This window comes from Aotus nancymaae, unplaced genomic scaffold, assembly GCF_030222135.1.
Source record: "Aotus nancymaae isolate 86718 unplaced genomic scaffold, 86718_ANA_hifiasm-v0.15.2.pri h1tg000030l, whole genome shotgun sequence".
Classification (NCBI taxonomy): domain Eukaryota; kingdom Metazoa; phylum Chordata; class Mammalia; order Primates; family Aotidae; genus Aotus; species Aotus nancymaae.
This window is the reverse complement of record NW_026988443.1, coordinates 28,521,256-28,536,871: the sequence shown is the minus strand read 5'-3', so window position 1 is coordinate 28,536,871 and position 15,616 is coordinate 28,521,256. Positions and strand designations below refer to the sequence as shown.

General features: G+C 47.6%; 1 protein-coding gene and 1 non-coding gene across 4 annotated transcripts in view; one reads left to right on the top strand and one right to left on the bottom strand.

The window, feature by feature from the left end:
- Window positions 1–240: 240 nt before the first annotated feature.
- Window positions 241–15,616, bottom strand: part of COG4 (component of oligomeric golgi complex 4) — a 35,287-nt gene continuing 19,911 nt past the window's right edge. For 2 of the 3 annotated variants that reach the window (XM_012437450.2, XM_064383286.1), the window contains 10 exons: window positions 14,403–14,521; window positions 13,669–13,835; window positions 12,710–12,875; window positions 6,648–6,710; window positions 3,076–3,192; window positions 2,398–2,490; window positions 1,764–1,847; window positions 1,434–1,535; window positions 1,029–1,157; window positions 241–812 (listed from right to left, as the gene is read on the bottom strand). In XM_012437450.2, coding sequence (XP_012292873.2) covers window positions 678–812; window positions 1,029–1,157; window positions 1,434–1,535; window positions 1,764–1,847; window positions 2,398–2,490; window positions 3,076–3,192; window positions 6,648–6,710; window positions 12,710–12,875; window positions 13,669–13,835; window positions 14,403–14,521 — 1,175 coding nt within the window. In that variant the 3' untranslated portion in view covers window positions 241–677. The other variant, XM_064383287.1, reaches the window with a different exon arrangement.
- Window positions 8,471–8,611, top strand: LOC135277336 (U4 spliceosomal RNA). The gene has a single exon (XR_010344951.1). It is a non-coding gene; the product is annotated as a U4 spliceosomal RNA (small nuclear RNA).

Sequence of the window (15,616 nt, the reverse complement as noted above, 5' to 3'; positions counted from 1 at the left end):
TAGCACCATGGGCAACTGGCTCTGGGATGATCCAGCTTGTGGTGCTCAGGGCCCAAGGGGGCCACGAGGATCTGGGACTGGATGGGGGGCTCCTGCCATCATGTGGGCCCTGGACACAGCTGTGCACTGGGCTGTGTGGGAAGGAGGCTGAGGTCTTGGGTTTGCCTTCCTATTTCAGTGCTACTGGTAGACCTGCCCTGCCCATAGGATCTGGCCCTCCCTGGAAACGGCACACTGGCATCTCTTCAAGGAGTAGCTTTATTCAGGGATCATAAACATCACAGCCTTGCCTCGAAGTCAAGCCTAATTGCTAGGTCCCCAGATGAACCCAAGTCGTCTAAGGCTGGTAGGGGCAGCTTGTTTGCTGTAGCGTTTGAGGGCAAGAGACTGACCACCCATGCAGAAAGCCGGCCTGGGCTGCCCGCTGCCTGCCGTGACTTTCTCACCTCATTAGGAGCCCAATTCTCTGGGTGGGGAAAGGCCGCCCCCAATGCCTAACCAGGCTAGGTCTGAGGGCAGAGCATGGAGTGAGTCCAGGCTGTCTCTGCTGCCAGCCATAAGAAGGTCTGGGCTGTCAGAGCTCCTCCAAGGCAAACAGCCTCACTCAGCTCCTTGGCTGGAGCCCCTTAGGAAACAGACTCAGAATTGTGATGAGCTAGGTGTGCTCATCCAGACAGCTACAGGCGCAGCCTCTTGATGTCTTCACTGCGGAAGTCTATGCGCAGGGCCAGCACCTGGCGCACTTCAGCAGGGGTGAGGCGCCACGTCAACGGGCCGGAGTTGGGTCCCCAGTAATCGAGGATCTCGGTCACCTGTGGGGAAGGACAGAGAGACCAGTCAGCAAGATGGGGCTATTCTGAAAGAAAGCTCTGGCCTCCACCAGGGGCAGAACAGGAGCACTCAAGAAGGGGAAGGTGTCCTGCAGGGCTGGCTGCTGGCAGACACATGATTTAGAGGGAAGTGGCAGGGATCCATCTTTGCCTCTTTCAGTCACCCCTCCCTGGCTGGGCCAAGGGCGCCCCACCTACCCGCTCCAGATTGAGGATCGTGGCCATCTGAGAGAGCCGGGCAAACTTGTCTCGGATGGTCCAGGTGGTCACCGTGGTAAGGTAGGCAATGAGTGACCTCAGCTCCTTGTCAAATTGCAGACCACCCAGCTGCAGGAGAACCCAAGCCCAGTCACTACTTAGGCCTGGCCAAGCAGAACTGGCCTCCACTTGCCCCCGGAGCTGGGTGGCAAGGCCGGCCAGGCCTCAGGTGGTGCCCTGTGGCTCCAGTTTGCTCTAAGGACTCAGAAGCCAGGGCAGGACTGGACCCAGACGTGCAGGGCCTGTGGGCAGCAGACAGGGGGGACACAAATCCTGGGTGGTGGCATGACTTGTCTTCCTCAGAGGAGAAACGAAAGCTGTAGACTCATGACCCCTTCACCTTACCCGGTTAAAGGTGGATTTCAGCACCACTTTCTCCAACTCCACGGCAACAAGGCTGGTCATGAGGCCGGTTAGGCTGTCGTAGATGACTGGGGACAGGCTGGCCTGCACACAGAGGCTTTACATCAGCCGAGCCCCACCTAACCCCTCTGCCTCTACACTGGAGTCTTTGGGGGTGAGGACAGTTATGTAAGGCCACAGGGGAGTGTTTCTATAGGTTAGGGTTGGAAGGGCTTTCAGGGTCTCCAGAAGGAATGTGATGAGACCCTGCAGGCTGCTGGTTTGGGCAAAGGTGGGTAATTCCCTAACTGGATCCCTAGGGCCCCTGCTCACCTTGAACTCTGCCATTTGCTGCTCCAGGTTAAGGATGAACTGTTGTACCCAAGGGTCGTTGGCCTCATAGTCATTGAATTCTTCCTGTTGTCAGGAAGCAGGGCTGGTCACCATGGGCCTCTAAGAAGTACCATTCGCTGCCACCCACCTCTACCCCGTTAAGAAAATAAGGTAAGACGTTCTTCCTTCCCTGTGCCTTCTGACTCATCCAGTTTAAAACCAGCTCAGACACCCAGACCGGAAGAAACCAACCAGCAAACAGCTCTAGGCTGTAGCAGTGGCCCACATAATGGGTGAAGTTCCTGGCATTTTATTCCTTCTTGGATCTCATGCTCTATAGGAATGAAATCACTAGGCCAGGAGGAAAAAATGCTCCTAAGTCTATCATAAGTAGGGCAAAAAGAGCTCCAATACAAGGGAATGAGTTAGGTCAAGGCAAACTCCTTATCTTTCTGAGCTCTTCTGACTAGGGACAAATTGCTTCCTGGGAGGAACCTAGTGTTCAAGGGTGAGGGTCAGGGAAGTGGGCCTGGGAAGCATGGAAGGTCTAGTCTGTTCACGGCTCCATTCCCTCCAGCTGGAGATGGGGGTGAGAGGTCATCGGGGCTTGATGGCTGCCTGTGGCCAGGCTGACCTCCTCGATGTTGTGGGAGACGGAGAAAAAGCTGTTAATCCAAGGCTGCACCTGTGGCTTGATGGCTGTGCTGTTAAGCTCCGTGAGCCCTTCCTGCACATGGACAAGGTGGAGACATGTCAGACACAGCAGGCACACCCCATCCCTTCCCTCTCTCTTCTACCCATCCCTTGACTGCAAGGTGTTCTTCCAGCCCTGAGGCTTTCTGCAGGCCCTGTTGGAGGTTGTAACAGAGCTAGTGTTAATGAAAGGAGGAGCCAGGAACATGCCCCTCTCCAGATCTCAGCTGATTCAGGTCCAGGGTGGAGATGAGGCCTTGAGGCTGTTCTGGTAAACTCTCAAGAGAGATTTCAGAGTGCCCAGTGCTAGGCTATGGCCACAGGTCAGAACCGTGTGGCTCCACTTCCTCTGAGCATCTTCTAAGGGCTCTTGACATTGTGGGGCCAAGCAGAAAGTCTAGAGGAACCAGATGTTGGCTTGTCAGTGTGACAACTTCACTGATGAAAAACCAACAGGGCCTTTAGTCTCAAGGGACCTGTACAACTCCAAACTCCAGGACTTGCTGGCTGCCCCCTCACCCATCCTCCTGGCTTCTTTGCACATGATGAGCCAGGTAACACTCTTCTTAGAGCAATGCACAGGCACAGGATTCAGTTAGCAGTTGAACCTGGGGCTTACCTGCAAGAGGTCTCGGAATTTGCTGGACACGGCGGCCAAGTCAGAAAGGCAGCTGTCAAACTTGGCCTTGGCCTGCTCCCCTCCAATGCCCTGGCTGAAGAGCTTGGTGCAGTCACTCTAGGGGATAACACTGCTGTAAGACCACTGAGCACATGTGGGCCATGGGAGTGTGAGGAGAGGCAGAGAGGAGGTCAATACGCCACCAGCCAGTTTTACTCCTCCAGCCTTCTCTGGGAGCAGCTATGGCCTGTTGAGAGCCCTGGATGGGTTTCAGAAAACCTGAATTCTATCCTGGTGGCTATCTACTTGGCTCCCACTTCCCCCTCTGTAATATGGGGGTACCAGTGTCAGGGGAAGTGAATAAGAACCGAAATACCAGAAAGTTTTTTGTATCTTTAGAGTCACACATTCCTAGGTTCAAGTCCCGGCTCAGTCATGTATTAGCTGAGTGACCTTGGGCAAATGATTTAAAGTTTCTGAGCTTCAATTTTCCTGTCTATAAAATGGGAACATGAATTCCTGCTCCTCATGTATAAGATGAAGCACAAGGTGCCTAGCTCAGTGCCTGGCACAGGAGACACTAGCTATTATTGCTAGAGCTTCTGCTTTTTTCCCCACTTTTGTATTTATTTATTTCTCCTCTTAAAATTTTATTTACATGTACAAAAAACCACAGAAGCCAGTTTCTCTTCTTAAATATTTTGGTCTGGCTGCCAAAGAAAGATGGTCAAGATCATAATTAAGGTTTAAGGGTTTACTGTATACCTGGCTTTGTTCTAAGCATTTTACTTTTATTAAAGTACCAGGCTGGGTGAGGTGGCTCATGTCTGTAATTCTAGCACTTTGGGAGGCCAAGGTGTGAGGACCACTTGAGGCCGGAGTTTAAGAACTGCAGCGAAACATAGTGAGAAGTCGTCTCTACAGAAAATTAAAAGAATTAGCTGGATGTGGTGGTGCGCCCCTGCATCCCCAGCTACTCGGGAGGCTGAGGTGAGAGAATCCCTTGAGCCCAAAGGTTCAAGGTTGCAGTGAGCTATGACTGTGCTACTGCATTCCAGCCTGGACAACAGAGTGAGACCAAAGTATCTATTCTCCCTAAAAACAAAACAAAATGAAAACCCAAAACCCCCACAACTATTGTAAGTTACTTTGACCTTCATAAAAAAAGTATCTCCTTTATTAAGTAGATAAAATTATTATCCCCAATGTACAGATGAGGAAACTGAGGCACAGAAGTTAATAATTTATTCAAAGCCGCCAGACATAGTGGCTTATGCCTGTAATCCCAGCACTTTGGAGGCTGACGCAGGCAGATCACAAGGTCAAGAGATTGAGACCATCCTGGCCAACATGGTGAAATCCCGTCTCTACTAAAAATACAAAAATTAGCTGGACGTGGTGGTGTGTGCCCATAATCCCAGCTACTCGGGAGGCTGAGGCAGGAGAATTGCTTGAACCCAGGAGGCAGAGGTTGCAGTGAGCTGAGATTGTGCCACTGTACTGCAGCCTGGTGACAGAGTGAGACTCCATCTAGAAAAAAAAAAAGTATTCAAAGCCATGATAATAAGTCTTGAAAAGCTGGGGATAGCGGCTCAATATTGTAATCCCTGAACTTTGTGAGGCCAAGGAAGGAGGATCACTGGAGCCCAGGAGTTCAAGACCAGCCTGGGCAACAAAGCGAGACCCTCTCTCTCTTTTTTTTTGGAGACGGAGTCTCGCTCTGTTACCCAGGCTGGATCGCAGTGGCATGATCCCAGCTTACTGCAATGTCCGCCTCCAGGGTCCAAGCAATTCTCTCACCTCAGCCTCCTGAGCAGCCGAGACCACAGGCATGCGCCACCACACCTGGCCAACCTCTGCATTTCCAGTAGAGATGGCTTCACCATGTTGGCCAGCCTGGTCTTGAACTCCTGACCTCAGGTGATCCACCCACCTCGGCTTCCCAAAGTGCTAGGACCACAGGCCTGAGCCACTATGCTCTCTTTTACTTTTTTGAGATGGAGTCTCACTTTGTTGGTCACACTGAAGTGCAGTGGCATGATTTCAGCTCACTGCAACTTAAATCTCCTGGGTTCAAGTGATTCTTGTGCCTCAGCCTCCCGAACAGCTGGGATTACAGGCACCGGCCACCACGCCCAACTAATTTTTTTTATTTTTAGTAGAGATGGGGTTTCACCATGTTTGCCAGGCTGGTCTCGAACTCCTGACCTCAGGTGATCCACCTGCCTTGGCCTCCCAAAGTGCTGGGATTACAGGTGTGAGCCACTACGCCTGGCCATTATTTTTACTTTTTAAATGACAGGGTCTCATTATGTTGCCCAGGCTGGCCTTGAACTCCTGGCCTCAAGCAATCCTCCTGCCTCAGAGTCCCAAGTAGCTGGGACTACAGGCATGAGCCACCCAACTACTGTTATTTTTAACTGTTAACACAACTAATAAGTACCACTGAATGCCTCTCATGTACCAAGTGCTTTGTATTATCACATTCATCTTACAACAGTCCTGTGGGGCAGAGGACATTATCCCTGCTTTATGAATGAGGAAACTGAGGCTCAGGGAGGTTACAGAACTTTTGCTGGGTAGTGGTCAAGTGGAGATTTGAACTTGGGGTGTCTGGCTTCAAAGCCCAAGCAATTTCCACTATACTCTGCTGCCTTTCTCTAAAAAATAACAGCTACCAGCTTTATAGAGGATTTGGCAAGCCTTATCTTAATCTCCTATATTTATACAGGGATTTGTCATTTTTATAAGGTGCTTTTGATCCTGATTAAAAAAAAAATTTTTTTATACAGACAAGGTCTCGCTACATTGCCCAGGCTGGTCTCAAATTCCTGGCCTAAAGTGATCTTCCTGCCTTGGTCTCCCAAGATTTTGAGCTTATAGGTGTAAGCAACTTGGCCTCAATCCTGTGTTTTCATTAGCCCACCCAAGAAACCCAAACTAGGGAAGGATGAAGCTATGTATCTTCTCATTTCATAGATGAGAAAACTAAGGCTCAGAGGGTTAAGGGACTTGTCCAAGGTGACATGCCAACTATGTGCTAGAAGATAATAATTTTTTTTTTTTTTTTTTTTTTTTGAGACAGAGTCTTGCTCTGTTGCCCCAGGCTGGAGTGCAGTGGCACGATATTGGCTCACTGCAACCTCTACCTCCTGGGTTCAATCGTTTCTCCTGCCTCAACTTCCTCAGTATCTGGGTTACAGGCAACTGCCACCACACCCAGCTAATTTTCATATTTTTAGTAGAGATGGGGTTTCACCATGTTAGCTAGGCTGGTCTCGAACTCTTGACCTCAAGTGATCTGCTTGCCTTGGCTTCCCAAAGTGCTGAGATTACAAGTGTGAGCCACCATGCCCAGCCTAGAAGATCTACTCTGAATCCTGATTTGCCAACTCCTAAGCTTTTCCCACTGGTCTAAGGATGCCTGGCTATCATGTCAGTCACCAAGGAATCCCCTCAAGTGTGGCTCAATGTCACCAGGATGAGTGTCTTCACCAGGATGTATGTACAGGGCTCTCTCTCAACATGGGAAGAGGTGGCTGCTGACTGCTGATAGGCAATTTCCCTTGTACCTCTAGTGTCTTCTTCAGAGTGGAGATGTTTTCACTGCAGACTTCCACATTGTTCAGAGTCACCTGGGAGATGAGGAAGGAAGAATATGACTTCCTGCTGACTGTGCCTGCTACCCACTCCAATGCCAGACTGGCTGACAGCTGCGCTCCACGAGGATTAGAGAAGGACTGGCTGGAGTTCAGACTTTGGCTAATGAAAGGCCACACCTCTGCATCAGGCAGGACACTCAGATCTTGAATCAGGCAGAATGGGGAACCAGGCTTGCCCTTTCTGGTTGCCTGATGCCAGGGAGCCTAAAGTCATGGTCTTTAGGTCTTTTTGTACTGTTACCTACAGATCAGAAATGACTCAGGCATACAGGTCTGGGATAAGTTCTGAGGCTCCAAATGGCCAAGCCCCAGATCAGTGATACAAAGCCTGACATTCATTAAAGAAAAACTTCCAGAGATCCTGCCACCTATGAGGCATTTTCTCATTCTTTATCTCATGGAATCTGCCAAATACCCCCCACAGAACGAGCATTATCAAGCCCAGTGCATGGGAGGAAATGAGACTCCTCATTTCTTCAGAAGGCAAAATGATGTGGCCAGGTGTGGTGGCTCACGCCTATAATCCCAGCACTTTGGGAGGCTGAGGCGGGTGGATCACCTGAGGTCAGGTGTTCAAGACCAGCCTGGCCAACGTGGCGAAACTCTGTCTCTACTAAAAATACAAAAAAATTAGCCAGGCATGGTGGTGCACACCTGCAGTCCTAGCTACTCGGGAGGCTGAGGCAGGAGAATCGCTTGAACCCAGGAAGCAGAGGTTGCAGTGAGCCAAGATTGCACCACAGGACTCCAGCCTGGGGGACAGAGCGAGACTCCGTCTCAAAAAAAAAAAAAGAAGGTAAAATGAGTCATCAAAGTCAGACAGCAACTGATTCAGCAAATTTTGACTGAGCACCTGGATGTGCCAGGCATGGTTCTAAGCACTGAAGAGAAAGCAATTAACAAAACAGACATGGTCTGCACTCACAGGGCTAACATTCCAGCAAAGAAGCCAGATAGTAAACAAATGCATTATATAATGCTAGGAAGAATAATAAAGCAGGATAAGGGACAGACACTCAGAGTGACAAGGGCACAAAGCTGGAGCCAGGCTTAGAATTCATGTCTCTGAGCTTCCAGGAGAGTGGCCACCCCGGGAGGGCATGGAAGCTCCACACCCCTTTCCCCATAATTCACCCTATTCATCTCTTCATCTGTATCCTAGATAACATCCTTTATAATACACCAATAAACTAAAAATAAGAATTCTGATCTCCCTACTCTGGTCCAAAGATGACTTCTTTCATAACTCAACTGCCTTATAGACTAGGTGCAGAAATACCAATGATAAAAGTAGTATGGGCACGGCGACTCACACCTGTAATCCCAGCACTTTGGGAGGTCAAGGCGGGCAGATCACCTGAGATCAGGAGTTCAAGACCAGCCTGGCCAATGTGGTGAAACCCCATCTCTACTAAAAATACAAAAATCAGCCAGGTGTGGTGGCAGGCACCTGTAATCCCAGCTACTCGGGAGGCTGAGGCAGGAGAATCACTTGAACCTGTGAGGCAGAGGTTGTAATAAGCTGAGATTGAACCATTGCATTCCAGCCAGGGCAACATGAGTGAAACTCTGTCTCCAGTAAAAAAGAAAGTAGCATGGGGCAAAAATATTAAGGCACTAATTGCTCTGGCCATTCGGAGGAAAGAACAAACTGTTTCGGTGTGAGGAATCTAAGGAAGGTTCCATAGCAGAGGTGGTAGCTGAGCTGAATTAACATAAAGGAGTGGAACATAACCTTTGCGCAGTGGCAGTATTGTAGCCAGTGAGGTTTATCCGAGGCATGATTATTGCTAATTGAAAACTTTTCCCAATACCCCACGCCATGACGATTTACAATATAGTTGGCATTGGCAATTTTTGAGTTTCTACAGAGACTAAATTAAAAAAAAAAAAAAGAGTGGAACATAATTCTGACAGGAGATGAAGGTGAGAACATTTCTCCACCCCATCAGCCTCTCTCTTGTTCACTGTTTATTGATTTATTTTTCTTTTCTTTTTTAAAAAAGAGATGGGGTCTCACTATGTTGTCCAGGCTGGAGTGCAGTGGCTATTCACAGGTGCGATCCCACTACTGATCAGCACGGGAGTTTTGACCTGTTCTGCTTCCGATCTGGGTGAGTTCACCCCTCCTTAGGCAACTCTGGTGGTCCCCTGCTCCCGGGAGGTCACCTTACTGATGCTAAACTTAGTGCGGACACCCAATCAGCATAGCGCAGTACAGCCCAGAACTCCTGGACTCAAGCAATCCTCCAGCCTCAGCCTCCAGAGTAGCTGGGACTACAGGCACATGCCACTGCGCCTGGCCATATTTGATATTTTCTTAACAGTCCTTAGGATTTCCTGACATCCTCTGGTTTATCTGTTTCTTGTGTGCACAGATCTGGCCTGTTTTCTTCATCACTGCATCTCTATACAGCACTGTCTACCTTTCTGGATGATGGAAATATTCTAACTGCACTGTCTGGTATGGTAGCCCCCAGACATGTGTGGCTACTGGGCACCTGAAGCATAGCTAGTGCAACTCAGGAAGTGGATTTTTAATTTAAACGTAAATTTCAATAGCTACCTGTAGCTCTAGAAACCAGAACAGTGCCTGATATACAGACGTTTTTCAATAAATATTTGTGGAATCAGGAAGAGAGTGAATGAACATACTCTGGAAAGGGGATAATATAAGCAAATGCAGAATGGCAGAAAACCCAAAAAGGTATCTGGGAGATAGCACAGTCAGTTCATAGACACGTGCAGGGAAGTGGCAGGACATAGAGCTGCGAGGGGCAGAGCCTGATGGGGACTTGAGTGTTCTGCTGCAGAGTTACCTCTGTGTCCTGTGGACAGTGGGCTGGCACTGAGGATTTTTAAAGCAGTGAATGCCACATGAGCACAACTGTGGTTCGGGAATACTCATCTAGAGGCCACATGTAGGAGGAATTAGAGGGCCTGGGAATCCCACTGCCTGTGAACTGCTGTGCTGGTGGCATGATCAGCAAGCCAGGGTTGAGGTAAGGAGGAGCCAGTCTTCGAGACATAAGTCAGGAGCTTCAGGATTTCAGGGTAAAAGGAGGATCTCAGAACCCCAGGGGCTGCGATTAGGAAGTCCCTCTCATCTTCCCCAGAGTGTCTCCCTTGTCAGTGTCCTGCAGTCAATGCTGAAAGTTATGATGCTGACAGTGCTGCTCAGGCCACTCTGATTGTGGACAGATAAGCCTAAAGGTCTTTCTTTAATATACCACAACAAAAGGCCGATCATGTCACAAGTTTCCAAATAACTCCTGTCATGACAGCTGAAGGATGAAGGCCATAACGTAAGTGTTTCCAAGGCATTTAAGAGCACCAAGAATAATTGTCATAATGGACTTATGGATTTGAGTCCAAATGGTATTGATTTCAAAGTTTCCCTTGTACTGACAGCCGTAGTAAGCATGGATTCACTGGGCTTATTCCCTGTCCATGGTGCATGATGTCAGTACGGCTGGGGAATTCATCTTGACAGCCAAATGAATCAAGGTAACATAAAAAAATAGGTCCTGAAATGGGAGTGATGACATTTTAAATACATGGTGTCAGGAAAACCAGAAACCTGTCACCAAGCATTTAGCATTGCCTTTCTTTTTGGTCTTATCTTCTGGGGCCTCAAACAATGAAACTGTGTTAATGGGAGGTCCTCGCAGAGCAAGCATGCACTGGCCGGTTTTAGAGACGTGTAGTCAAGCGGTGGAACACAGAATTGGAAAGGTGGGATGGGTTAGATTTAGGAGGCTTAAACAAAGACATCTAGCTTTGATGTGGCAGGCAGCAAGGAGCCAATGATTATTTTTGAGCACAGAAATCAAAGTAAGTTCTGTAAAAAAATGAAAGAATACAAACAAGATGAAAAACTTAAGTCAGTTCACGATCATATGATGCTGGCTGCTAGGCATTTTGGCAAAGTTCTCCAAAGGTAACAAATTTCACAGGCAACAGTTCTTTGGAGCTGACCTGTTTTTGGTAGCAACCATATCCTTGATTGACAAAAACCATGTCCAGGGCAAATATTTTCTCTGACAGGAAGAGAGTGGGGCTGCCTAAATAGCTTTTGTATTAAATCTGTCTGATAACCAGTTACTATGGGTTCCTCTGCACAGGGGTTGGCAGGTATTAGCAAGTTTAGGCTTCTGTTTCTGAAAGTGACAACTCTGCACTCTTTTGGAGGTCACAGACCCTTTTAAGAATCTGATAGCTGAGTGTAGTGGCTCACGCCTATAATCCCAGCACTAAGGCAGGTGGATCATTTGAGGTCAGGAGCTTGAGACCAGCCTGGCCAACATGACAAAACCCCATCTCTACTAAAAATACAAAAATTAGGGCCGGGCGTGGTGGCTCAAGCCTGTAATCCCAGCACTTTGGGAGGCCGAGGTGGGTGGATCACGAGGTCAAGAGATCAAGACCATCCTGGTCAACACGGTGAAACCCCGCCTCTACTAAAAATACAAAAATTAGCTGGGCACGGTGGAGCATGCCTGTAATCCCAGCTACTCAGGAGGCTGAGGCAGGAGAATTGCCTGAACCCAGGAGGCGGAGGTTGCGGTGAGCCGAGATCGCGCCATTGCACTCCACCCTGGGTAACAAGAGCAAAACTCCGTCTCGAAAAAAAAAAAAAAAAAAAAATTAGGCCAGGCGTGGTGGCTCATGCCTGTAATCCCAGCACTTTGGGAGGCTGAGGTGGGTGGATTGCCTGAGCTCAGAAGTTCGAGACCATCCTGGCTAGCATGGTGAAACCCCATCTCTACTAAAAGTACAAAAAATTAGCCAGGTGTGGTGGCGTGTGCGTGTAGTCCCAGCTACTCAGGAGGCTGAGGCAGGAGAATCACTTGAACCCAGGAGGCAGAGGTTGCAGTGAGCTGAGATCATGCCACTGCATTCCAGCTTGGGCGACAGAATGGACTCCGTCTCAAAAAAAAAAAAAAAAAATTAACCGGGTGTGGCAGTGCATGCCTGTAATCCCAGTTACTCAGGAGGCTCAAGCAGGAGAATCACTTGAACCCGGGAGGTGGAGGTTGCAGTGAGCCAAGATCATACCATTGCACTCCAGCTTGGGCAACAAGAGTGAGGCTCTATCTCAAAAAAAAAAAAAAAGAATCTGATAAAAGCTAAGAACCCTGTGTCCAGAAAAACGCATGTGCACATTTTTGCATCCAACCCCACCTGTGGACTACAGATTTAGAGTTCTGCTACTAGATGTTTCTTTCAGGCTCTGAGCCTCAAGAATAAAGACTCAGAATGTGGCTAACGTGGGGGATGGAGCAGAATGGACTTTGGTCTGTGCCACTCCTGTGCATGCTAAGACAGTGTGACCAGAGAAGGCTGATCTTGAGCTTAGGATTCATTTATGTTCTCTCTGGCTCATCATAAACTGGCTGTTGCTTTATACAAATCTTTTCGTCCTTCCATGCTTCTCCTTTCCAAGCTGTCACACAATAGTAAGACTTGCTGCTTTATCACATCTGTCATTCTGGGTAGCAAAGGGCTTTCATAAGGCCTCCTTTCTAGAGGAAATTGAAAGCCTAAGATGTGCTAGTAGAGCAATGCTGGCAGACCGGGAGGACTGGCGCCCACTCATGCTGCAGGCCTCTGCTCAGAGAAGCAGTCTGGTGGCCTGGCACAGATGGTGCTGTTGGTTCTGTGGCAGATGCAAGCCAAGCTTGACACTCAGTAGGCTCCCGAGCAGCTGGGCAGTGCTCTGGGGAAAGAATGCTAGGTGACAGCTGGGCAGCCCAGCCTCTATCCTAGCTCAGGCTGCTCAGAATATGTCCCTGAGTAAGAAATGGTTTCAGAACCTTCTAGGAGGAACTTTCCTTAAAGGAGGAGTTTTCCTTCTATATAGACACTGGAGGAAAAGTCTCTAGCTAGAGGCCTATTATACTGTGGCTTAGCAGTCATAATGTAATCTCTCGAGATAAACCAACCCAGCTTGTGAGCTGTGGGCTACCTACCAGGAAGGACAGCTTCGCTTCATCAGTACTCTCGATGCCTTTTGTGTCAAATTTGCCCTGCTGGAGGCTGCTGTGCATGATGTTCACAGCACTTGTCACCCCGCGCTGGATGTCCTGGAAGGTGGTCGCTGGGAAGCCCATCCGCAGCTTGTTGCACAGAACATCCCTGGGGGGCAGGAAGGCATAGAAGGATTGACACTGCTCAACTTGGCCTCCAGGACAGAAGGGTCAGAGTGTCCACCACCCTGACCCAGCAGCACAACGTACTCTTTTAGGGGGAATAACCAGTCCTTGAGACCACTGTAGGAGACCTGAGGAGCCAGGGTATGAAAGTGACCAGCACCCACTCAAAGACACTGATGTGACAAGAACATACAGAGGAGACTGGCCAATCTCTACTGTTTATGAGGCTTTTAGCCATCACCACTGCACTCCAACAAACAAAGCCGTGAAGCTTAGTGAAGGCAGTACTACGTAGGAGTTGAGAACAGGTTTTGAGTCACTCAGCTCTGAATTCCACCTCTTACTCCTAAGTGATGGATCTTTGACAAGGATGGAATCTCCCTAAAGCCCAGTTTCCTCATCTATAAAACAGAGCTAATAGTTCCTACCTCATAGGGTTGTTAGTAGGACCTCAAAAGAGGAGGAGAATAGCGTAGTGCTCGGCCTGTAGCAATGGTACCTATTACAACTACTGCTTTCATCTGAACTGCCTGTTCTCTTTCCTACGTCTAAGGGCTCATAGCCCCTTCAGTCTAGTCCAGAGAACAGAAATTTGGCCCACAAGATATCTGGCTGATCAACAGCTTCCTGGAGCCAAGGATACCGTTTTAGGGACAGGAGCTTATGTCCTATATAGAACTGAACTAGAATCATGAGGACAAAGGGCAGAAACAAACGGGCCTCAGGAATCAACAAGGGCCTTTCTGTCTAGAAAGGAGAAAGGGAGTCAACTGTACCTGAAGTCAGACTCCAGCTCTGTGGTGGCGAGGTTGATCATGGCACAGAGACAGTCGATGCTAGAGCTGGACAGAGCCCGCCCAATGCACTTCTTAACAATGTAGAAGACATCATCCACCATGCTGGATGTCAACTGGCCCTTCTCATAGGTGTCCAGAGCCACAGCCTACCCAAAAGGAAAAGCCAACACTGAGGGTCCCAGTTCTACATGTCACATTTTAGATACTTCAGGTACACTGGCCCTAGCTCTGCTCCCTTTTCTGTACCTTATCCATGTTTCTCCCAACATGGCGTGTTCTGGTCACAGATTGGAGTGCATCTTCCTTGTCAAAATAGCTCATTTCCCTATTGATCACTAGGTGAAGAAATTAAATATTTTGGGCCTTAGTCTTGTGGAGATCCATTACTTGAGGTGTAAGACATCTGCAGAGGCCCTACTTCCCTGGAGTTCCTTACCCACATACCGTCAGGGAGGTGGGGAACAAGTGAGTTCCCTGAAGAGCTGAGTTGAGCTGTTCTTTTGTAATTCTTGGGGAAGAAGTCCAAACTAGGTATACAAAGAGCACAACGACTCCAAAGATGCTCTTTAACCATACAAAGTGGTATCACTCAATCTGCATGCAAGAGTATTCTCAAAGCAGGACCAAAAAATATGACATGCCTCAGCCATTTCCTTCAGCCTGGTTTCTTGGACCGGAAGCCCCATTTCCAAGAGATGCGTCCTATGTCCTACCTTATTGACAGTCTCCCTCATGAAGTACTCCTCCATGGTAATATATAAGCCAATCAGCTCCTGCATGGTACAGCTCAAAAAGCAGTTATTGAGGAGTTTGTCCAGACACTTCTGGTGCTCTAGGGGACAGTGAAGAAAGGAATACTCACTTTTTCCCCCCAAGGGAAACAGAGCAACTTTTTTCATTTTTTCAGGTCTTTCTAGTCTTTCTTCCAAATATGTACATAGTTTACATGGTTATAATCATGATACAGATAGCGATTTTGTATTCTGCTTTAAAAAATTATATTATAAATATATTCCGTGCTTCCATCTACCTTACTAATTTTTCATGACTGTGGGATTTCATCATTAAAAACTACTTTTATTTTTAACTTGTTGTTGTTATAAGAAATTGAGAAAAATAACTTCTCTATTTTTAGATACCTGGTTATTGCCAAACGTTTTGCCATTACTGGAGATAATAAAAGATCACAATATTGGAGATTATAGTGAATACTTTTGTACAAATAACTTCTTACTCCTTTTCTTTTATTCCTTTAGGATTAATTAATAGGAGTCAAAAGATGTAAGTTTCCATGGCAAAGACAAAAATACATTGGATATAGATTACTTCATTCTTTACACCTGTATTGTCCAGTAGAATTTCTGTGATAATGAAAATATTCTGGTCAGGTGTGGTGGCTCACACCTGTAATACCAGCACTTTGGGAGGCCAAGGTGGGAGGATCACTTGGGTCCAGCAGTTTGAGAACAGCCTGGGCAACATAGCAACACTCTGTCTCTACAAAAAATAAACAAACAACAACAAAAAAGAAAATATTCCGTATCTGTTGTCTGATATAACAGCCACTAGCCATGGTAGTGATTGAGCACTTGAAATGTGACGAATAGAACTGAGGAAATAAATATTTATATTTTTTTACTAAATTTTTTTTCCCAGAATCCAGGTGAGAAAGATGAATTTAAAATTTTATTTAATTGTAATTAAATTTGAATTTGAATTTCAATTCATGAATGTCTATGTATGGAGAGCACAGCTCTGAACAGTGATAGTCATCATTGACATCGACAAGCAAACTCCAAATGAGCACACAATCTCCTTCATACACTGATTCTGTAACTCCCCTGCCATGGATTATTGGTACAAGCCATGCAGAATGCCAAAGATGCTGGGTGGGTCTCAGGTTCCCAATCCAAAGAACCCTGCATGT